Source organism: Jaculus jaculus, chromosome 8, assembly GCF_020740685.1.
Source record: "Jaculus jaculus isolate mJacJac1 chromosome 8, mJacJac1.mat.Y.cur, whole genome shotgun sequence".
Taxonomy (NCBI): domain Eukaryota; kingdom Metazoa; phylum Chordata; class Mammalia; order Rodentia; family Dipodidae; genus Jaculus; species Jaculus jaculus.
Window position 1 is genome coordinate 102762440 of NC_059109.1, and position 24902 is coordinate 102787341.

General features: G+C 42.5%; 1 protein-coding gene across 4 annotated transcripts in view; it reads right to left on the minus strand.

Moving 5' to 3' along the window:
* The window catches only part of Ralgapa2 (Ral GTPase activating protein catalytic subunit alpha 2), a 366249-nt gene extending 342348 nt beyond the window's left edge, over positions 1-23901 (minus strand). For all 4 annotated transcript variants that reach the window (XM_045156189.1, XM_045156188.1, XR_006638510.1 and 1 more), the window contains exon 1: positions 23743-23901. In XM_045156189.1, the coding sequence (XP_045012124.1) occupies positions 23743-23848 (106 nt within the window). In that variant the 5' untranslated portion in view covers positions 23849-23901. The remainder of the gene's footprint in view (positions 1-23742) is intronic.
* Between the last annotated feature and the right edge of the window lie 1001 nt (positions 23902-24902).

Below are 24902 nucleotides of genomic sequence, written 5' to 3' on the forward strand. Positions count from 1 at the left end.
CCCTCTGTTCATGACATTAGTTTTCCTCTGCCATCGTGAAGCTCCCCTTTGAGCGTGTAAGCCAAAATCAACCCTTTTTCCCAAAGCTGCTCTTAGTTTGGTGATTTCTACCAGAATGCAAACCTGACTGCAATAAATACATAATAATAAAACAAACACCTTATTTCACCCCCTGAATGAAAGTGCCCAGTGTGTGTGCTGTGCCATCCTAAGGAGCTATGCTCTGTTAATCCAATAGGCAATTTTGAATTTTTTTCATGGCCTAAAAGTAAGATATATGCACCCTGTGCCTAAGATCCACTAGCCTAAGCCATCAGAAGGAATGGAGACCAGAACCCTGGCATATTACTTTTGGAGGCATGCTAAGACCTAAACTATCATCTTATTTGCAGGAAAAAAAAAAGTCTTTTTTTTTTTTTTTTTTTTTTTTTTTGCTTCCTTGATAGCTTTGTTTCTTTACGCATACTGTACTATTACCCTAGGTACATACTACTTACACTGCTTAAAATTTTTAAACTTCTCCCTAGAATACACACACACAAATGTGCATTCCAAAATTCACTATAACTGACAATTCATTTTCCTAGGGGTTCTCCACAGTATTTCTGACTAAAATATGACAGCAGGGCTAGAGAAATGGCCTAGCAGTTAAGGAACTTGCCTGCAAAGCCAAAGGACACAGGTTCAATTCCCCAGGATCCACATAAACCATAGGCACAAGATGGCATATGTGTCTGGAGTTAATTTGCAGTAGCTAGAGGTCCTGGTGTGCCCATTTTCTCTATATATCAGTGTGCTTCCTCTCTCAAAATAAATAAAAATAATTTTTAAAAAGTGAGAGCAGACTGCAGCAGACGAAATGGCCTCACCCCACAAACAGACCCTTGCTTTTCCTTACAGAAAATTGGCTACTCAGGGATTATCCTTCACAGGGCAGTGCACCCTGGGAAGATGGCCTGATGCAACTCAGCCAATAATGAATGGCACAACATAACCCTTGCCAGTGCCTACCATGGCTCCAAGCCTGTGATGCAATCCTGGTCAGTTTAAACAGAAGTCTGGTGGATATGGCTAGGACAATGGGTGCCCCAGGACCTCCTGCCATTGCAAACCAACACAAGATGCATATGCCATTTTGTACATTTGGCTTTACAGGGGTACCGGTGAACTGAACCCCATGTCATCAGGCTTTGCAAGCACTCCAGCCCCTCTTCTTAATTCTTAAAGGGACACAAGAAGAAGCATCCTTGTTCTGACGCTGTATATCATCCTATCTGTGTGGCTTTGGGCATTTTGCCATCCAGAAAACAAACTTGTAATAGTAAGAATAACAAAGGAGGGGCTAGAGAGATTGCTCAGTGGTTAAAGGTGCTTGCTTGCAAAGCCTGATGGCCTGGGTTCAATTCCTAGGACCTATGTAAAACCAGAGGCACATGCATCTGGAGCTCATTTGCAGTGGCATGTGGGTTTGTCATGTCCATATTCATTCATTCATTCTCTTTCCCCCTTCTCCCCCTCCCTTTCTCTCCTTACAAATAAATTATTCAAGAAAACAAGGGCTGGAGAGATGGCTTAGCGGTTAAGCACTTTCCTGTGAAGCTTAAGGACCCCAGTTCAAGGCTTGATTCCCCAAGACCCATGTTAGCCAGATACACAAGGGGATGCACAGGTCTGGAGTTCGTTTGCAGTGGCTGGAAGCCCTGGCATGCTGACTCTCCTCTCTCTCTGCCTCTTTCTCTCTCTCTCTCTGTCACTCTCAAATAAATAAACAAACAAACAAAAAAAGAAAGAAAAACAAAATATGGGGCTGGAGAGATGGCTTAGCAGTTAAGGTGCTTGCCTACAAAGCCAAAGGACCCCTGGTTCATTTCCCCAGGACCCACATATGCCAGATGCACAAGGTGGTGCATGCATCTGATGTGCCCCTTCTCTATCTGCCCCCTTCTCTTTATCACTCTCTCTCAAATACATTTTTTAAAAATGCTTAAAATAGGGCTGGAGAGCTGGCTTAGTGGTTAAGCACTTGCCTGCAAAGCCTAAGGCTCAATTCCCCAGGACCCACAGCTGAAGGCCCTGGCACACCCATTCTCCTCCTCTCTCTCTCTATCTCTGCCTTTCTTTCTGTGTCTGTCGCTCTCAAATAAATAAATAAAAACAAACAAAAAAATTTAAAAATGCTTAAAGTAAATAAATAAAATATAAGGATAACAAAGTATAGAGTTTGGGGTTGGGAAGATGATTCAGTGGTTAAAGACCCTTGCTTACAAAGCCTACTGGCCCAGGTTCAATTCCCCAGTACCTATATAAAGCCAGATGCACAAAGTGGCACATGTATCTGGAGTTCATATGCAGCAGCAAGTTGCCCTAGTACACTCATTCATATACATTCTCTGTCCTCTCTTACAAATAAATAAAAATATTTATTCAGAAACTCAATTAGCTAATGTTGAGTTGCACTTTTTTTCACTTTTTTTTTTTTTTTTTGAGGTAGGGTTTCACTCTAGTCCAAACTGACCTGGAATTCACTATATAGTCTTAGGGTGGCCTCGAACTCACAGCAATCCAAATCTCTGCCTCCTTGCCTCCCAAGTGCTGGGATTAAAGGCATGTGCCACCATCCCCAGCTAAGGACCTCTTTTTATAGAAGGAGAAAACTCCTTACTATTTGTCTATGTTTTTGCTTTCTATTACTTGCAACCAAAAACAAAAATCCATATTGTTGCAGTCAGGTTCGCATTGCTGGCAGAAATTACCCAACCAAGAGCAGCTTGTGGGAAAAGGGGGTTTATTTTTGCTTACAGGCTCGAGGGGAAGTTTCACAACAGAAGGGAAAACGATGGCATGAGCAGAGGGTAGACATTACCCCCTGGCCAACATAAGGTGGACGGACAATAGCAATAGGGGAGTGTGCCAAACACTGTCAAGGGGAAACTGGCTATAACACCCATAAGGCTGTCCCCAACAATACACTCCCTCCAGGAGTTAATTCCCAAATCTCCATTAGCTGGGAACCTAGCATTGAGAACACCTAAGTTTATGGGGGACACCTGAATCAAACCACCACATTCTGCCCCTGACCCCCATAAAGTAAAGACCACATATGATATAAAATGCAATGCTTCCATCCAACTTTAAAATTCCCCACAGTTTTTATGAATTCCAATGATGTTCATACATTCCCCTAGTCCAAGATCTTTTAACTGAGCCATAATACTGAAAAATAACCTCGAAGAACCCATAATGGCACAGAATAGACATTCACACTGCAAAAGATGGCATAGCAAAGAAATATTCAACCAATACAAGATTTAAAACAACCAGGGCAGACAATAAACTCTGTAGCTTCAAGTCCAACAACTCTAGCCAGTGACAAATCTCCAAGTCCGATAATTCTCACCAGCAACAAGTCTCTGGCATTCCAATTCCACCCCTCCAACTGGGCTACTCACAGTCCTGGAAAAACGTCATACTGGGCAAGCAGCTCTCCTTGGCAGCCATCTCATGGTCCCAGCATCTCCACTGGGTCTCCACTGCAACCCACAGTTCATCCTCATGGCCCCATGGGGTCTCCATGCAGGCATACAGCAAACCTGCTTCACAATGCCCATGGCCATTTCCAAAACACAAAATTCAGCTCCAAAAGGCCAAAGCCATACAGTCTAGTAGCAATCCCACTCCTCGGTACCACTTTACTATTGCACTCAAGTTCGCATTGCTGGTAGAAATCACCCAACCAAGAGAAGCTTATGGGAAAAAAAAAAAAAAAAAAGGTTTATTTTGGCTTATAGTATTGAAGGGAAGCTCCACGATGGCAAGGGAAAATGATGGCATGACATCATTGACATGTCATCATGACAGAGGATTGACATCATCCCCTGGCCAACATAAGATGGACGATAGCAACAGGAGAGTGTGCAAATACTAGCATAGGGAAACTGGCTATAACACCCATAAGCCAGCTCCCAACAATACACTGCCTCCAGGAGGCATTAACTCCCAAATCTCCATCAGCTTGGAATCAAGCATTCTGAACATCTAAGTTCATGGGGGACACCTGAATCAAACCACCACACATATGTACTGACAGCTAAAACAAAAGGTGGTAGAAGCAACAGGAAACCAAAACTATTAAGAATTCAAAACTCATGCAACAATTTTAAGTCAATGCACACTTGCTTACTTTTTTTTTCGTAATATGAATTGGGGCTAGCCTATATAGTCTAAACCACCTCTAGGAAGAAAGCTGGAGACAAACAAAATGGCTAATGCATCAGTTAAATGGTTGTCTCTTCCCCTCTAACCCCTCTAACCCCAACACTAAGGCAACAGAAAGCTAGTGAAGGTTGTAAAGAGCCAGGAATAAATGCCTTGTGTTATATAATTATCAGTAGTAATTGTAACAGCAGCTTACAAAACAGCTTTGCATATGATGACTCCATGGTAACCCTCCAGCAATGTCAGAAGGCAGGTATCATTCTTTTTTTTTTTTTTAATTTTTATTTATTTATTTGAAGACAGATAGAGGGGAGAGAGAGAATGAGCGCGCCAGGGCTTCCAGCCTCTGCAAACGAACTCCAGACGCGTGCGCCCCCTTGTGCATCTGGCTAACGTGGGACCTGGGGAACCGAGCCTCGAACCGGGGTCCTTAGGCTTCACAGGCAAGCGCTTAACCGCTAAGCCATCTCTCCAGCCCGCAGTATCATTCTTACTGCCTACAGGAAGGGTCAAAAGGAGCAGCTCACTGCCATACCTGGAGTCCATGCCGTTAGACTGCCCCACTGCTCAGCTAAGTCCATACTAACAGGAAAATGGTAGAGGAGGTGCAGGGAGCACACATGGGAGAAATGCTTTGTTAATATTTCTTTTTAAAAACAAAAAGAACAGAAAAGAGATATGGTAATGAACCACAGAATTGATTAATTATTAAGTCCAAAATAAGGCCCAGAAGGTAGTTTATTTTAAAGGGTGTCACAGCCAGCTTGTAAGTAGAATGGCCTTCATTGTAGACAGAATAAAAGGGTAGCTTCTCTGAAATTCGCTTAGCAAAGACTTAATTGGTCTTCCCCAAAGGACTGTCTTTACCTCCAGAAAAATCAACATGCTGTCCCCTACCCTGCTGACAGCCTCAAACACTGTCACATCTGCTATATCCATTACACAAGTAATCAAAGACACTTGTTCTGGTCACAGAAGCAACTCCCAGGCATACACTTTTCTGACAGTGTATGAGAGCCTGGAACACCCAACCTGAAGAATTATGGCAGACAATTTGCTATGTGACTCCAGTAGAACAATACAGTCATGTAAAGAATATGAAGTCTTCCCTTACTGCTGTGGAAAATATGTATAAGGCTTGCTACATGAAAAAAATGTAGTGTTAGACAATGTATAATGCTTATTCATGTAAAACTCTGTGTGTGTATGTATGTGTGTGTGTGTGCACACGCAGGTAATAACAAGACAGTGAACAGAACACACATAAGTAAGAGAACAAGCACAAACTGGGTTTTGGAGATATTAACAATGATTATTAAAGCATTTTTTTTTCTTTTGAGGAAGCGTCTTACTCTAGTCCAGACTGACAGCAATCGTCCTACCTCAGCCTCCCAAGTGCTGAGATCACAGGCATGAGCTACCATGCTGGCTTACAGCCCAGAATTTAAAACGCTTTTTTAATGGGCCTGGCAAGATAATAGCTTACCAGTTAAGGCGCTTGTCTGCAAAGCTTAAGGACCCAGGTTTGATTCCTCAGTACCCACGTAAATGCACATTAAGTGGTACATGCATTCAGAGTTTATTTGTGGCAGTTAGAGGCCCTGGTGTGCCCATTCTCTCTGTCTCTCTTCTCTCTGTCTCTCTCTCTGCTGGCAAATACATAAATACACTTGAAATATAAAAATGTTTTACATTTTAGTTATTTTTTGCTTATTTATATTATTCAAATTTTAATAATTATCATATAACCATATAAGAAAAAAGAGCTATTTAGACAAAAAAAATTTCAGATGTTTTGGAAATTTATTTTTCAAAAGTAGACTACCATAAAAAGAAAGTAACAGTACAGCAGTCATGACAGCAGGCCACTATTCTCCAAACTTGTCTTACTTTTCAACTCTGAAGAAAAGAACCAAATAATTCATAAGAGTATCCTTAACAAATCAAAAAAAAGCTTCCTTTAAAAAAAAAACTATTATTTATTTATTTGAGAGAGAGAGAGAATGAGGAGTTATGGGCATACCAGGGCTTCTTGCCACTGCAAACAAACTCCAGATGCAAGCACCACTGTGTATCTGTCTCTGTGTGGGTACTAGGGAATTGAATCCCAGGATGGCAGGATTTGCAAGCAAGCGCCTTTAACCACTGAGCAATCTCCTTGGCCTTTTAAAAGGCTTTCTAAAACCAGAAAACAATTTAAGTTTCTTGTTCACTATCTGAACTCCATTTCTAGAATAGTACATGCCTTGCACCTAACTCCTAGGAAAGACCTAAATGTCTAAAGGAGATTCACTTTACTTTAGGAAAAGCTTCTTGTCTCTAGACATCAACTGATAAGTACAGAAGATTATCAGAATTGGGCAGGAAGAAACTGCCTCTGTCCTGCCTTTCAAGAGCTTGCAGTGAGTGGAAAAGAGTAAACATGTGCACCTCGGAATATAAACGGGGATAAAATTTCCAGTCACAAGCTTCATTTACAAGAACTGGCAGCCTTAGTACATATAAGTCAACGTCTCACTCTGCTTGAACTTGGCACTGACTGATTATCAACTGCCAGAACAGAGTCTTAATAGCACACATGGTCTATGCTCAGAAATGACAGCGCTGAGGGTCTTCCATAAGATCCTCCTCATTCATCTACCCACTCATGCCACCTAATTTTGAATCACCATGTTATAGGAGATGAGATCTTTGGCCTGAAGACAATAGTAAAAAAGATCAAAGCAAGTGTGTGAACATAGGCAAGAGTCAGCACTGACCGAAAAGGTGACTGAATATGATTCTCTCCAAAAAGAGAGGCAAATGTTTATTGTTTATTGATTCATTGTTACAAGCAAACATTTACCTCATAGGACTTCGGGACTTGCTGAAAAGAGCACAAAGGTAGTCAGGAGACAGCACACGCCATGCTTTCAACTGGTAACAAGCAGAGGACCCAGCAGCTTAGGTGTCTTGATGCTCTCTCTTTGGGAATCCCTGATTCAACCATGCCACTCACCAGAGACACACAGGCTCAGTTAACAACAATGGATCATAAAAACTACATCTTTTCAACTGACACTAAATCAAAGATAAGGTTCTCAGATATTTTAATTAAGAAACACTCAATACAAAAATGAGGGGGTGTTCCCTAAATTTGCTGGTACTTGGAACGGAGCCTCTCTGCAATCTGTGGCCTTCTGCCATCACTACGTGAAGGGATCATGAATGTACTGACCTGCTGACATTTCCCAGTGCTCAGTCTTTTTTAGTCACTGACTGACATTTTTTTAAATCCACAACTGTGGTACTTTCTAATGTGCCAGCCCTTTGCCAATTATTACAGTTGAGGAAAACAGCAAGCCGTCTCTGTATTGTTACCAGCTCATTTCACTGTGTGGGCTGCAGTACATGGCCCACTGCACTCTAGCTTTCCTGTCCCACCAGTCACAAATTGTTCCTTTCCTATCTATCTTCTCATTACTGTTCCCTGCACAGTAGGAGGTGTACAGGTGATGCCACAGCTTCTACCACTACCTGCTTCTCCAATTCTACTTCTTTTTTTCATTTTTTTGGTTCATTTTTATTTATTTATTTGAGAGTGACAGAGAGAGAAAGAGGCAGACAGATAGAGAGAATGGGAGGGCCAGAACCTCCAGCCACTGCAAACAAACTCCAGACGTGTGCATCCCCTTGTGCATCTGGCCAACGTGGGTCCTGGGGAATCGAGCCTCAAACCGGAGTCCTTAGCCTTCACAGGCAAGCACTTAACCGCTAAAGCCATCTCTCCAGCCCTCCACTTCTTTCTTTCCTGCTTTCTATCTCCAGTCAGTACTTAGTTTGGGGCAAGGGAGCTGACCTTTCCTGAAGTAAGCCAAAGACAGCTTCCTTTGTAAAGACTGGCCATGGTCAGAACATTGATCTCTGGAAGGCTACTCAAGCAACTTTATCACCCAAACAGGAACACACATGGCAATTCCTTCATACTGAAGGGTCAGCTCCTGCTCTTCGCCCCAGTGTGGTTCCTTATCTTATCTTCCCCCCACTTAGCCTTACCTTTAGATTCTCCTTTTCCCACCTCCCCTCCTTATCCCTGCTCTTTCTCTCCTCTGTTAACTATGGAGAGGTTCTGAGCCATTTATGACTTCCTGTTCCCTCTGCTGGGAATAGTATTCCCTAAAATAATGGAAAAGCTGCTCCCTCATTTAATTCAAAGCTCAGTCAAAACTCTTCAGAAGGCCTACCTGATCCCAATACCCAGACCAAGCTCCATTTGTACTATCATCAATACCTGAAATTACACTGTACATTTATTTGTTATTCACCTTTTATCCTTTACCTTAAGCAGAAAAGAGTGCCATGAGAGCTGGGCTTGCATTTGCAGGCACTCGTAATCACCTGTGGAAGACTTACAAAACAATGGAGATAGCTTAAATGTAGAGACTTAAAAGAATGTTTGATACTATCTGCTCAAAGGACATTGCTTTACTGCCCTCAAATTAGGTAAATAATCCATATTAACTTCCAGTCTTAAAGAGAACTCTATTTTCATCTAAGAAGTTCTTAATAAGAATAATTAGGCAGAGGAGGGCGTGGTGCCGCACGCCTTTAAACCCAGCACTTGGGAGGCAGAGGCAGGAGGATGGTAGTGAGTTTGAGGCCAGCCTGAGAAGACAAGAGTGAATTCCAGGTCAGTCTGGGCTAGAGCAAGACCGTACCTCAAAAAAAAAAAAAAAAAAAAAAAAAACAGAATAACTATTACCACAAAACTCAATGAACTTCACGGGCATAGGCAGTGATATTGCCAATGCTGTTTTCTACAGGAATGTGTCAGAATACCTTTCCAGAACTACTTTCCAGAAACATAGGAATGAGAGTAAGGCTTTATTTCTACAAACAGGACAAGTGATCAACCTGACCCAAGAAGAACCAATTGGAAAGGTTTTCAGGTACTGGGGTGGGCCCCACAGGAGGGGCCACAATCTCCTCTTGACTGTGGAGCTGCCTGGAGATTTGGTCTGAGAACAAAACAAGGGCACAGAAACTAAACACAAGCCAACCCAAAACCAAGAGTAGAGAGGACTAGCTCACCATGAGGAGGAGAGCAATGGGAGGGAATGTGGATGTGAGATGGTGAATACCCTGGACATCATTTATAATCTTGTAGACAGTCACATTTAATAAGTCCAAAACTGCCCTCACAATGCTTATTACATATTAAGAAATCCCTTCTTTTGCTTAAGTTAGTTTAAGCTAGTACTGGTATTTAAACCAAAGGTGGTGCTACAAATGCTGAACACATCTTCTGATGGAGCAAAATAATCAAGAAAACCCTGTCCGCCTAGTCACATATATACAGGTAGTTGTCAGATGAATGTGCAAAGGTTACAAGGGGTTTGGATGGTGATAAAAATGTTTCAGAGCCACAGGTCATGGTTTACAACACAATGAGTGTATTAAATGCCAATGAACTATTCATTTTAAAATGACTGATTTTTATGTGATGTGAGTTTCACATCAATAAAGAAATGAGGGACTGAGGATATGGCTCAGTGGATAAAGCATTTGCCACACAAGCATGAGCACTGGCATTTGAATCTCATCTAGCAAGTGGGCAGCCTGCTTATGCTCCAAGCTCTGGGGATGCAGGGATGGATGGGATCCTCAGGACAAGGTGGTGAGCTAGACTAGTCAAAGCAGTGAGCTCTGGACTCAAGTGAGAGATCTGGCCTCAGTAAAGTAGTCAGCAATCAAGGAAGACAGCAGATGCCACCTCTGGTCTCAACATGCAAGCACACATATGTATACTACAAACACACAAACTTTCATACACACACAAAAAGTTATAAAGAAATTAAGCATGCAAATAATATAACAGTGCATTTGCAGCCCTCAAAAATATCAGTTATAAATTCCTAGAAAAGGAAATTGGATTGAATGACATATACATTTAGGGGATGGGAGGATGGGTCAGTGGTTACAAACACTTTCAAGACCTTCAGGCCCGGGTACAATTCCCCAGTACCCATGTAAAGCCATGCACACAAAGTGGTACATATGTCTGGTATTCATATGCAGTAACAAGAGGCCCTGGTGCACCCATATCTCATGCTCTCCCTCTCTCTCTTTTCTCCTTCTCTCCCTCAAATAAGTAAATAATTTTTAAATGATATATACATTTAAAAGATCACTGATACATATTAGCAAATTTCTTTCCAGAAAGGTTGTGACAAATAACAGTCCCACCAAATGTGTATTAGAGTGCTCATACAGCATGTTATCAGAAACAATAAGTGACTTCCTAATATAATGGTAAATGTATTTTAGTCTTTAAGTTTCTACATCTTAGACCATTAATAGTGACATGTAAAATAGTCTTATGACTCTTGTATTTCTCCATTTTTGAAGTTAATATACACTATGATTTTTCTTGTGCACTATGATTTTTCTTGTGTTGAAGTTTTAATGCACTGAAGATATAACTATTTCCCCTGTTACTGGTCTCACAGGTTTTTCCAGATCACTATTTACTTTATACTTCAGTAGAAGGTGATGTGTCTACTTGAATGTGTTTATTAAGAGCACAATAAGGAGATGGAAATACTCATTCCAAAATAAGCATTTTCAGTATGATACACAAACACAAATACGCAGACGCCACTCTGAGGAGGGCATGAGGATATTTTGCCTCTGCTCCAGAGTTCAGAGTAAGCTCTCCTACATCAGGTCTAACTGGGCCAAACATACCCTCATTACAGAGACCACAGAATGCAGAGGTCTATATCACAAACACAGACAGAAATAACACTAATTTAATCCACAAAAAAACTTGTATAGAAACAATATGCCTTTAGTTTTCCCTTCTTCCCATGTAGTTTTGAAAACAATATGAAAGATTTCATCGGAAAATAAAATTCTCCCTAAAGTAAAGTTAGTTTTGTCTTTTTGTAAATTTAAAATTTGCTAATAATGCTTCTCCAATTTTTTCCCGTGAAAGGTTAACTGGAGTACTTTCCTAAACATTCACCAAGACAGTTCTCACTATCTCTAATCAAGGTTTATCCACATTAATTTCTTTTTTCTTTTGTCCACAGAAATTGTCTATTTGTATGCACACAAGGGGAAAATTAGACAGGTCTTTGAAAAGGACCAGTATGCCATGCTTCATGGCAACTTCTGACTAGTTAAAATAATCTTTGGGACAAGAAGCCTGTCAGGACTTTTAAGACATCCACAAAGGTAATCGACTACTTGCCAACAGTCTTATATCTAGGTGTTCTGAAGTCATGTTTTTTTTTAAATATTTTACCTTTATTTTATTTGCAAGCAGAGAGAGAGAGAGAGAAGAGAAGAGAGACAGACAGGATGGGCATACCAAGGCCTCTAGCAGCTGCAAATGAACTCCAGATCCATGTCACTTTTTGCATCTGGCTTAATGTGAGTACTGGGAAATCGAACCCGGGTCACCAGACTTTGCAGGCAAGCACCTTTAACCACTGAGCAATCTCTTCAGGCCCCATGTTATTTTTTTTAATACTTGCTAATCCATACTTAGATTACAAGCAACCCTAATGTTGATCACAGGGCTGGAACAAAGCTGGTGCTAGACATACAGCTACTAAATGAATATGGGATTATAGACACAGCTGCCTTGGGTTCAAATCCCAACTCTGACACTTTCTGGTTATATAACTGGATCAAGTTCTCACCTTCTCTTCAGCTCATCTGTCAAATCTCAAATCTCACTTGAAAGCATTAAACAGTATTTATATATTTATTATACATAAAGACATAGCAGTGCTCAGAACATATGCTGCCAAATAAATATTAATTATATTCTTCTAAATAAAGCAGTATGTTACCAAGATACTGAGTCCAGCAAGGAGCTCTCAGGTTCACAATGTACTTGTCATTTGTGGGGAATATCAGGCAGAACACAAATCCACAGAATACTCCCAAAAGGACACCAACACCAAGTACAAAGTACTTTGGGAATTCTGCAGAAAGATAATTTCAGCACAGAACAAACTGATGCTGAAGCTGATCAGAGCTGTTGAGAAGAATTTTAGATAGCAAATAGAAAATGCCTCGTGGGAAAAGAAGTGCCTTGGGTTTTGTTCCCTGAGAAGTAGACACCAAGACAAAATTAAACATTCCCAGGAGGAAATTAAGTGTTGGGGAAGTCAGGAAGAGGCTGCAAACTACTGCGCAGGTCTGATCTCTCAGGAGACACACAAAGGAGAGTGAGCAAAAGGAGTCTCAAACTGCAACATAGTTCACATCATGGCCAGCCAAAGCTGCCCTTTACAAGCATCTAGAGCTCCAAAAACGGGTGCTAGTTCAGTAATGGGCTGGGAGAAGCCTGAAGATCAGCTTTGGCTGGAAACTGGGATCCAGGGGACAGCGCCAGGCCACCAGTCAACCACACAGCAGGTAGCACAACAGTGCATTCTCATGGCTCCTACAGTAGGGCATAAGCAAAGTCACCAGCACCTTGGGTATCCTTCGAAACATGGCTGAATGAAGTCCAAGGCAAATCTGCTGTCACTTAAACTCAAACAAAGACACAATCAGTGGGCTACTTAATTTTATTTAAATGACAACTGTTAATAGCAAAATCAAAGCAGGCGTTTACCATCAAATTTTACGAGTGCTTTAAAACAGGGTTCAATATGTTGCAAGTGGACTCTGTATTCTAAAACACTATCAAAGACACAAAAGGGTTATAAAACATTTCTATACAGTAAATCCTTTAAGAGACATAATTTCTGTAAACTCCTTCTTAATCTCACCAACGTCTCACTTGCCAGGTTTTGCTAGAAGATTCTGGATCCCCTCGCCTGAACAAGTTACTTGAACTGATAAATCTGTAACTAGGTAAAAATAGCTCATACTGCACAGTACCTAAAATACATTCAACAACAGACATTTTATAAACTCCTTTCATCACTAATTAAAGTTGTATGAGGTAGCACTTTGACTAAGTTAAGAACATGAGAACACACTGTGCACAAGTTTTGTAAGGTGCTATCTGAACATAAGCTGTCAATACCATGGAATGACACACTACATGGGTTAAGTTACATGAAAGACCTAAAGGAGAAAAGCACAGTGACCCTTAAACACCACTATCACAACCTGCAGTGACATGCTCTGACAATGAAGTCCCACTTCACACACGGCACATGGGTACTGAGTGGAAGGGCTACAATGTGAATGCGACATCTGCTCTACTAAACTGGCTTCATGTGACACAGCTCCTCCACCTTCTTGCTAAATGCCTTTATAAGATCACTCCCAAAAAGAACAGAAGAAAGCTTTACAAACTGTGGCATTTCTCTGACTTTAAGGGGACAAATGGCATAGAACAGGGAGCATAACATACCCCATTGCTATCACTACACCAGCAAAAAAGCTAGCTTAGCAGAAGATGTCACCTCCAGAAAGGAAAGAGCATGGGGTCCGCACCTTATTCTCACTTCCTACAAGAGACCTCAGAGGAAGAGGCAACCCTCTTGTCAGATCCACATTCATATCCCTAGACTCTCAATCCCACTGCAGATCACATCTTTCTCCATTTCACCCATCTCTGCTATCTATTAGCTCCTTCTCCTATGTATAGAACTTGATTCCCACAGCTCTTGAAAAATTTAAAAATCAAGCTGAATGGAGGGCTCAGTCATTAAGGACAAAAAAACCTGAAGACCTGAGTTCAGATCTCCAGCACCTGCCAAGAGCAGAGCCACATGCCTATAATCCCAGTACCAGGAAGGCAGAAACAGGAGGATTCCTGGGAACTGCTGGCTATTTTCTCTAGCCTAATTGGTGAGTTCCAGGTTGGGTAAAACCCTGTTTGCAAAGTAAAGTGGAAGACACCCAATGTCAACCTCTGGCCTCTAAATACATGCATGCACACATGAATCCACACACTCTGACACCTATACACATAAATAATGCTTTTTTAAAAATTGTACTTCTTCCACCCCATCCTCAGTGTGGAATCTCTGTCCTCCTGGCACATTAATTGGTACCCTCAGTTGCAAGGCCCATATATGTACCTTGTTAGCTAAAGTCAAAGCTGGGTGTGATTAGTTCCTGCAACCCAGCGGGTCAGGGATGGATCAGGCACAGGTAGGGCTGAAGCCCTGGTGCACGCAGGGCCCATGGCTCCTCCCCACTACCCGCCTTGACTGGGCTTGCCTCTGAGCTTGTGATTCATTTTGAGATATGTGTTCTCCACATGGTAGAAAGACTATCAAAGCTTCTACAAAGGGGTAGGGGCTGCCTCACTCCTAGCACCTGAGTTTCAAATCTCAGGAGAGGCTGGAACTCCTCCAAATCTTCACCAGGGGAAGACTTCTAATTTAGCACTTCTGCTTAAAACTCACTGGATTTCCACCATCTACCCACACCAAGAAAAGCTGCTGTTACTTCTTTCTTTCTTTCTTTCTTTTTTTTTTTTTTTTTTTTTTTTTTTGAGGTAGGGTCTTGCTCTAGCCCAGGCTGACCTGGAATTCACTATGTAGTCTCAGGGTGGCCTCGAACTCACAATGATCCTCCAACCTTTGTCTCCCAAGTGCTGGGATTAAAGGCATGCACCACCACACCTGGCTTACAGTTACTTCTTAAAGCGTGACGACTTCTATATTTCCATCCTGCTCCACAGTACAGGTCAAAACCCTCTGGGGAAATATTTTTCATTGCTTACACATCTGTTGCTCCTACTGACCCCTAAGTCTTGGGCTTGCATCTTATTAATCTCCTAATATACAGCAGATACATACACTAAACAAACAAACAAAAAAATCCCACACTGAATTTTGTTAAAGCCCCAAAACAAGAGAGCTCTTTTCTACATTTACATATTAAATATTCTTAATTTCGCAGTGTAATAAATTTGTTTTTAAAAATAATGGGGGCTGGAGAGCTGGCTTAGCAGTAAGGTACTTGCCTGCAAAACCTAAAGACTCAGGTTAGATTCTCCAGATCCTACATAAGCTGGATACACATTGGTGGCACATGCATATGGAGTTCGTTTGCAGTGGCTAGAGGCCCTGGTGTGCCCATTCTCTCTCTTCTCTCTCTCTCCCTCTCTAATAAATAAACAAAAATATAAGATTTTCTAAAAAAGAATAATAGGGGCTGGAGGGATGGCTTAGCAGTTAAAACGTTTGCTTGCAAAGCTAAAGGACCCAGGTTTGAGTCCCCAGGACCCACGTTAGACAGATGCACAAGGGAGTGCATGCATCTGGAGTTCGTTTGCAGTGGCTAGAGGCACTGGCATGCCCATATTCATTCTCTCTCTCTCTCCCTCTTTCTCTGTCAAATAAATAAAAAAAAAAGAAGAAGAAGAATGGCTCAGCAGTTACGGAGCTTGCCTGCAAAGCCTAACAACCTAGGTTCAATCCACAGTACCCACATAAAGCCAGATGCACAAAGGGGTACATACATCTGGAGTTCATTTGCAGTGGCGAGAGGCTCTGGTGTGCCCATTCTCTCTGTCTGACTCTCTACTCTCTCTTTATGCTTGTAAATATATAATTAAAAATATTTTAAAAATAATAATCTGAATGCTTAAATGAGATCATCTAACACTTTGAAAATATCAACCTAAAAAAAAATTCTCTATAGTTTCTCAGTTTAGAGACCAAAGATCAGCATCATAAGCACATTGTAGAAGTATTTATGTTTGCCCAGGAATAAAGTAGTTAAAAAAAATACAAATTACAGCTATTTATATAAAAATGTTCTGGGTCTACAAATAATAATTTACAGTGACAGGAACATAGCTGAGCTCAGAAACGAATTCTGGGCATACCTCTTTCTCATGTCTAGACAACTTCAAGTCCTAGAAACAGGGATCATATGGGTGTCCAAAGCTCATTTTATATCCCAGAGGTTATCAATATCAAATGTCAAGTGACTGATGAAAATCAGTAATGGAAGCACTATAACAAAATCACTTTGTTTCAAACAGGGTCAAGTACAAGAGAACAAAATAGGATTGCATAAAGAGCCTGAAATACACCTACCAGCTTTGTTCTGGTAATGGAATTCACATCTATGCAAATATCAAGACCTGCTAGACTTGTCACAGGCATAGAGAAGCCAGTGAACACTAAAACACAGGAGACTTTTTATCTTCTGCCACACTCACCCGGTTGTGAGCTACAAATGTCACAGCAATATTTTTGCAAAATATGCAAAAACTTCAAGGGTTTTGTTATGACAATATTCATTCTGGTGAGTAAATACATTTTCTGATGTATAAATATCCATTTGAGTCAGATAACTAGCAGAAGCACAACACTGACTTAAAAAAAAAAAAAACTTTTTTAAAGACAGAGTCCACCAAATTGCTCAGGCTGCCCTTGAATTCACCTTAAACCCAGACAAGCTTTGAACATTTGATCCTCCTACCTCAGCCTCCCAGAGATTAGGCCTTGCAAGCTTTATAAACATGAATATAAGCTATGCCACATATAAGCAGGGAGAAGGTAGGCAAATAGTGCCTCACTTTCCTCTTCTGTAAGTCAGGGGCAAGAGCAATATCTTCACCGCAGTCGTAGGAACAGTCAATGGGATCATAGGGTGGTAAGTAACCATGTCACAGCTGCTTGTCCTCTCATTAAGCTCCAGACCTCAGGTACCGCCATCACCCTCCCAGATGTTCCACTTGGACCTTGACCTTCTCACACTCAGCCTGAAGAATAAGAGACTCATCATCTCCTAGCATTAGAAGGACTCCCCTCCCCATTTCTCTGGCTCTGTCAGGACCTTGCTATGAGGCCAAATACTAACAAGACAATTATCAAGTTATAAAAGTTGTTTTTTGATAGACTACAATGAAAAGGAGAGCTTCAATCTTGCCACTGGCTGGGAGAATTATGTAACACATAGGAAAGCCTTGAATCAACCCACAAGTACACTCAAACCTAGTGATCAAAGTGAGCACAAGATGATTAGAGTGGTATTGCTGTTGTCAGAGGAAGAAAAGAGAAGGGGAAGAAGGGAAAAGGATGACAGAAGGGAGAGAGGAAAAGGACAAGTGTGATGATGGTGCACACACTTGCAATCCCAGAATTCAGGAGGCAAAGGAGGAAGATGGAAAAGCTGAGGCCAGACTAGGCTACATCATGAAACTCTATGCCAAAACAAAACAAAAATAAATAAAAATAACAAGAAATAAAAGGCAGCCAAGAAATTGTAAGCTGGACTATGGTATATAGTATTGACAAATGTCTGTAGTAAAAGAAAATAAAAAGGAACAGCACAAGCTTTTAATCACAGCACTGGGGAGGCTGAGGTAGGAAGATCACTGTGAGTTCAAGGCCATCTTGGGCTACAGAATGAGTTTGAGGTTAGCCTGTGCTAGAGTGAGACCTTGCTTCAAAAAAAGGGGGGGGGGGAACAAACCATGAAGAATGCTAATAATAAAAGAAAGAGAACCCGGTGTGATGGCACACATCATTAATACTGGCACTCATGCATGAGGCAGATGTAGGAAGATTGCTGTGAGTTTGAGGGCCAGCCTGGGACTACTGAGTGAGCTCCAGGTCAGCCAGGGCTAGAGTGAGACCCTAGCTTGAAAGAAAAATAAATAAACAAATAATATAAAATAAGGGGTAACATCTAAAATTGTAAGTGAATTTGTCCCTATTTAAAGCAACAAATGCAAAAGAAGAAATAAATTAAAATGTTAAATTTTGCTCTGTCCATATAGAAAACATTGTGAGAAACTGTTTTCTCTCTGGTTCCAAATCTGAGGTCAAAGTGCTGGTCCTAGAACTTGTGTCACAGCCTCTGACCCCAAAGCTCTTCACATTAATCACTCCTCCTCAGCCATGCAACCTTCACTTTCATGACTGCACATGGATAATCACTAGTCTCAGCTGCTCTGATCTGTAATTCTGGCCCTTTTCTCCCTTTACCCCAGACTTTTGTGTCAAGCAATCCCTGGCCTGCTACTCCATTACTGTCACAGTCTCCTCACTCTAGTCCCACCCCTCCTGATCCATTGGCAGAGGCAGATCTCAAGCCTCAAGTCTTACCTTCAAGACAGGGCTGAGCTTCCAACTCAGGCACCAGAGTCCTCTCTGCTCTGGCCCCCAACCTCAGCCTCGGTCAGGCCATTCCCTCTATAGTAGACTATGCAGAACACTGGGCAAATGTCCTCTGTGCTCAGTGCTATCCCTTCCCACTCTCACTAGATGCAGGAAAGAATCACCCTCCTACATCAGTGCCATGGGCATTTCTACCATTAGTTCTCCCATCTTCCTTGTCTGAAATTGCCCTAACCCTCTGCTTTCCCACCTTCAGACCTTACTTAGTCCAATGTGTAGCTACCAGCCATCATTGGCTCCTGAGCACATGGAATATGGCTAGTAGGGACATGTGCTCTAAATATACAATATGTGCTCTAAATATACAATATGTACTAGATTTCAAAGACTTCATAGAGAAAAAATAATGCAAAAAATTAATAGTTAATATTGCCTCCTGATATAATACATTCTTTCCTTCCCCCCTTTTTTTCTTTTTCTTTCTTTCTCTCTTTTAGATGGGGGATTCACTATGTAGGCCAGGGTGGCCTCAAACTCAAGATCTTCTCTCTCTGGTATTTCCAATAGACATAGTCTAAACATGCTGTAGCACCTGGTATGAGTAAGTCTCCTTTAAGATGCCCTTCTTTTTATTCCATTCTTTTTTGTTCTCTCTTTTTCTTTTTGGTTTTGAAGCATGGTCTCAGTCTTACCCAGGCTGAACTAGAACTCACTCTGTAGCCCAGGCTGGCCTTGAACTCAGAGATCCTCCAGCTTCAGCCTCCTGAGAACTGGGAGTAAAGGCATGCACCATATTATTCCATTCTTTTTGCAGGGTTTCACTCTAGCCAAGGCTGACCTGGCACTGACTCACTCTAGCCCTAGGCTGGCCTTGAACTCATGGCAATCCTCCTAATTCAGTCTACAGGGTGATGGGATTCTAGGTATGTACCACTGACCTAGCTGGGTTTTGTTTTGTTTTGTTTTGTTTTGTTTTTTTTGACTCCTTAAAATATTTATTTCTTTTTTTTTTTTAGAACTTTTTTATTGACAACTTCTATAATTATAGAAAATAAACCATGATAATTCCCTCCTCTCCCCTACTTTCCCCTTCACAAATTCATACTCCATCATATCCCCTCCCTTTCTCATTGAGTCTCTCTCTTATTTTTATGTCATCATCTCTTTCTCCTATTATGAGGGTCTTGTGTAGGTAGTACTAAGTATTGTGAGGTCATGGATATATCCAGGCCATTTTGTGTCTGGAAGATTGTATTGTAAGAAGTCCTACTCTTCCTTTGGCATGCCTGGCTCTTTACTCCCTTCTTTTTGCTCCCTGAAATCCTATCATCAATTATGTAATTATACTATTATATATTGACTGTTATTTTATATGGACTTTTCTAGTTATAGCACTACCATCTCTTCACTCTAACTTGAGACTGACAGAAGGCACTCAACTTTCAATTAAACCTGGAATCATTGTCAGAGCAATATGGTAGTACACAGCTCATTTGAGGACTTTTGGTTATTTGCCTACTTTCCCAATGGTGGTTTTAACACTGTAAAGAGAACTAAAAGTCAGCTCTGTTTTAAAAATAGTTTATTTATTTATGAGAGAGAAAAAGACAGAAAGGGAGAGAATAGGTATGCCAGGGCCTCTAGCTACTGCAAATGAACTCCAGATGATGTATGCACCACTTTGTGCATCTGGCTTACATGGGTACTGGGGAATCAATCCTAGGTCCTTAGGCTTCGAAGGCAAGCACCTTAATTACTAAGCCATCTCTCCAGCCCTCTTTTTTTTGTTGTTGTTGTCCATTAATACATATAAACCATTTAGAACATAACTTGGTACCTTGCTTTGCCTCAGTTTCTTCTTTATATAATAAAGTTAGTAATACTGGGGTCATCAAAATCTGAAGTTTGAATGTGAATCGGAAATAACTCTACTTGAGCTATACAGATAGCTCAGCAGTTAAAGGCCCTTTCTTGAAACAGTCTAATCTCCAAAATGAATTGTTTCTCTATAAGTTGTTTGAAATACATGATACTTTTCATGAAAAAAGAACAAAGCCATCAGCAGTATCAAAAATAAGACAGGCCAGGTATGGTGGCACATGTCTTTAATCCCAGCACTTGGAAGACAGAGGAAGGAGAATGGCTGTGAGCTCAAGGCCAGGCTGAGACTACATAGTAAATTCCAGGTCAACATGGGACACAGTGAAATCCTACCTCAAAAATAAAAATAAAAAAAAAAGAGGAAGGCCAGGCATGGTGGCACATACCCTTAATCCCAGCACTCGGGAGACAGAGGTAGGAAGATTGCCATGAGTTCAAGGCCACTCTAAGACTACATAGTACCCCGAAAAACCAAAATGAATAAATAAGAAGAAGAAAGGTGGGGAAAACAGCTCTCCAAATATTTGTCCTACTCTATTAGTGATGTGGAAAAGTAATGCAAAAGGAAATTATTAAATGCCTACTCCCAGCTGAATTCATTTACAAATTATACCAATGGTAACTCTTATCATACTCATTTAACAGAATAACCAAACAGAAGTAAGGGACATGCTAAGTACTGGTCCAAGTAATGTAGCTACAAGAGGCAAGGGACAGGCTATCTTTATATGTGAAAAAATAGCAGCATTAATACCATTTTATAATAGTAAAATGCATAAAGCAAGAGTATTACAAAAATAAATATATAATACTGATTCTCATTCATTTCCTTAAGTTTCCTTGACCTTGCTTAATTCTTATCTTTCAGTACAAGAAACCTGTTTTCTAAATAAGACTTTACAAAAAAACTAAGTAGGGCTGGAGGAACCCCTTAGCAGTTAAGTTGCTTGTCTGCAAAGCCTTAAGGACCCAGGTTCAATTCCCCAGTGCCCAGATATACAAAGTGACAGCACATGTATCAGGAGTTCCTTTGCAGTGGCTGGAGGCCCTGGTGCACCCATTCTCTATCTGCCCCCCCAAATAAATAAATATTTTTAAAATTAAGTAGTGGGCTAAGGAGATGGCTCAGCAGGTAAAAGTGCTTGCCTCAAAAGCACCTGAGAGGGCCTGATTCACCCTGAGTTCAATTCTCCCCAACACCCATGTAAACATCTAGACATGCCTGTAACCCCAGTCCTGTGGGAAGCAGAGATGGAAGAATGGCTGGGACTGGCTGGTCAACCAATCTAACTGAAGCCGGAAGCTGCAGGTTCACTGCGAGAGTCATCTCAAGGAAATACAGGGAAGAGTGATAAGAAAGACACTCTCCTCTGGCCTTGGCACCTGGGTGCAAGGGGCATACACCACCTACATTAGTTGTACACATTATGGCTGGAAGCCTCAAATGTTACCAAAATCAAGACCCTTCAGATAAAGATCACAGTAGTAACAAAGGAAACTTGCACATCACATAAACAACTGCATCAACAAAAACACTCCTAAGGAAATGTCAATGAGCTTCTCTATATGAAAAAAAGGCCCTACTGAGTACAATAAGAGGACAGATCATTCTTTAAAACAAGACCTGCCATCTCAGAGAGAAACCGTAATTACACAGACTTAGAAAGCATCTACTTTCTCAGAACAGTAACAATGGACAATGTGGCTCTAAGAAACTAGTCTGATCTAATGGATTCTTTCTTTATAAAATGTAGCCAATTTAATCTTTGTAGCTTTGGACAGAACAAAGGTTTAAATTCTTTAGCACAGAAAACAGTTCCAAAGTACTCAATTCTCCTTTATCAAAACTACCCCTGCCCCAGGTATCACTCAATCACTAGTAAGAACGTGCACAAAGCAACCTGTGTGCCCAGACATTTCACTACTGGAAGTAGTAAGCTCAGTTTACCAAGAACTCCACATTTTGCTTTCAAAGTCTGGAAACTAATCCCACTTAACAGTAATTGATTTACATTTCATTCCCGTCTGAACAAACAGGTATAATCTCCAGGAATCTGACATACTGAGTTAATATCTCAAAGCCTGGTTTTCTGTTTTTTGTTGTTGTCATTGTTTATTTGCGGGGGGGCAGAGGTAGGAATTTTGAATTTTAGATGTGGGTTGGTTGGTTAATTCACAGGACATAAATAGAAATCATTAGCAACTTTTCATCTCAGGAACAAGATAACTACTTAAAATTCTCATCTATAAGCCAGGTGTGGTGGCACATGCCTTTAAACCGAACATTGACTACATGGTGAGTTCTAGGTCAGCCTGGGCTATAGTGAGACCCTACCTCAAAAAAAAAAAAAAAAAAATTCTCATGTATAAAATGAATTCTGTTATGCCCTATATTCTCTATGCTTTAAAGCTTGATGGTTTTTTTTTTTAATTGTTTTAACAGTAAAAGACATGAAAAAGAAATCTAGTATCTTTTCCTTGGCCCCCAAATACACAGAGAGAAGTCTGTCCATAGACAGGCAAAGGAGTTTTCACCTTAAACAAAAGTTAAGACTAAAAAAGATGGGAGGGAGGGAGGGAGGGAGGGAAGGAGGGAAGGAAGGAGAGAGGGAGGGAGAGAGAGAGGGAGGGAGGGAGGGAGGGAAGGAAGGAAGGAAGGAAGGAAGGAAGGAAGGAAGGAAGGAAGGAAGGAAGGAAGGAAGGAAGGAAGGAAGGAAGGAAGGAAATGTGTAGCTATCTACAAGAATCACCATCAGCTGGTAACATGAAACCTTGTGGAAACTTCACTCACCAAGGTGCGCTTCACAAGTCATCATAGATCAATTTCAGGCCCACCTATAAGCTCTACAGAAACTCCACCCAGCAGGTCAAAAGGAAAACAGTAAGGAGTTACTGTTATCCTTTTAATAAGGGCCAGTCCACCTCCCTGGACCCAAAAAAGCAACCCTTCCTCCCAGCATGCACAGCCCCCTTCACACCAAGGACACAAGGAAATTGTGTCAGCCAGACCCAAATAAAAATTAAAGAGGAGAGTGGCATGGGAGGAGAGGTGACAGCTAAATCTGTGCTGGGATCACTTGCAATCAGTGTATTTGGGAGTCTCAAGACTCAAATGTAAAAATGAAATTTAAAAGGGAGAGTGGGTGACAAAGGTAGCAGTTCAATTCAGTTTGTGGTGGGACCACGTAGGGGGTCTCGGTCTACCTAAGTTGTCAAGACTCAACATTTTAAAAGCAGATGATGACAGGTGTGTGTGTGTGTGTGTGTGTGTGTGTGTACGCGCGTGCGCGCGTGCATGGACCACTTGGGGTTCAGTTTCTTTCCTGGGAGGACCGGGGACAGTCACCTCTGTGCCTGGCCTCGAGGTGACCCGAGGGTAGGCGCCCAGTGCAAATCCCAGCTAAGTTTCCACTCAATGCTATAGGGCACTGCCCAGGGCCAGGCTGCCGCCTTCCGGAACAATGCCTCAGGGGTCTCGGCCCCGGCGAGCAGAAGTCGGGAGCCCAGCATCCCCAACCCAAGCCCACGACCCCGCCAGGCCCACGGGGCGGGTCCTGCGACCTCCCCGGCAGGTGGCCCCAGCGCCCCGGGGCGCGCGCCTCACCCAGCAGCGCCCGCAGGTGCTTCAGGCGGGTCAGCACGTCCTTCTTGGGATCCAGCACCTTCTGGATGGACTTCTTCACATCCCCGTGGCTCCTTCGAGAGAACATCCCGCCGCGGGAAAACCCGGGCCCCGCCGGCGGGGCAGCAGGCGCCTGCGCCGCACGAGTCACCGCATAGGGTCGGGTCGGAGCCGACGCGCGTCGCGCGGACCACTCGCCGCTCCGCTCCCGGCAGTCGGCCGCCTCAGCCTCAGCCTCAGCGGTGGCTCCAGGAAGGAGGGGCGAGCCGGCCGGGCGAGGGGCGGAGAGCAGGAAAGCGGGTGCATCAACGCGGAACCCTAGGGCCCCGCCCCGCCTCAGGCGCCAGCCGGCCCCCTCGGGCGCGAAGCCCGCGCACGCGCTCGCGGACCGCACCGCCTCACAGAACACTCGCCAGGTCGGCTCAGACCCTCGCGGGGACGCGCCCTATGCTCTCACGTCCTACCGTACTACAAGTCCCAGGACGGACCGCGAGACGGCCTCCAATCAGATTGCTTTGTCTTCAGCCAGTGGGCCGGCTGTGAGCCTGTGGTACCGCCCCGCCGTGAGCCGCAAGGCTTCTCGGGAAATGTAGTCTCCGAGCGATGAAGCGCGGAGAATTGCCTTTCAGAGTCCCGAAAGGTCTGGGCTACATTCACGTGCCTGCTGTCCTGAGATAACCCGGACGACCTTCCACCCTCTCACCTGTGCACACACCCCATTTCCCTGTGTATCAGGAGCGACAGTAGAGAAAAATCTCAATGAGAAAAACTGCAAGGCTTTTAAAATGCGAACTATTTTTAGATTTAGCTTCAGGAGTCACACTCGGCAGCAAGACAGAGGCCGTGTGACAGTGCCAAAGTCGGAACTCCAATTTCACACTAAAGTAAGTGGCTTGGGCTACAAGGAAAGAGGCCTGCCGGCGGGCCTTGGGGTTCGTGAGACGCACCCTCCTTAGAGGTACCAAAAGCACTTTCCCAAGAGGTGCCTCAGGCTCTTGCTTTTTAGAAAATGCATGCTCCCGTCATTGACGCGGGAAGGCCCCATAGCAGTCCAGTAACAGCAACAGAAATGGAGCCCTAAGGACCTGATGCTAGGGCCAGTATGTTTTGTAAGAGGAGAGGCCTGTTCCCTGAGGCAAGAC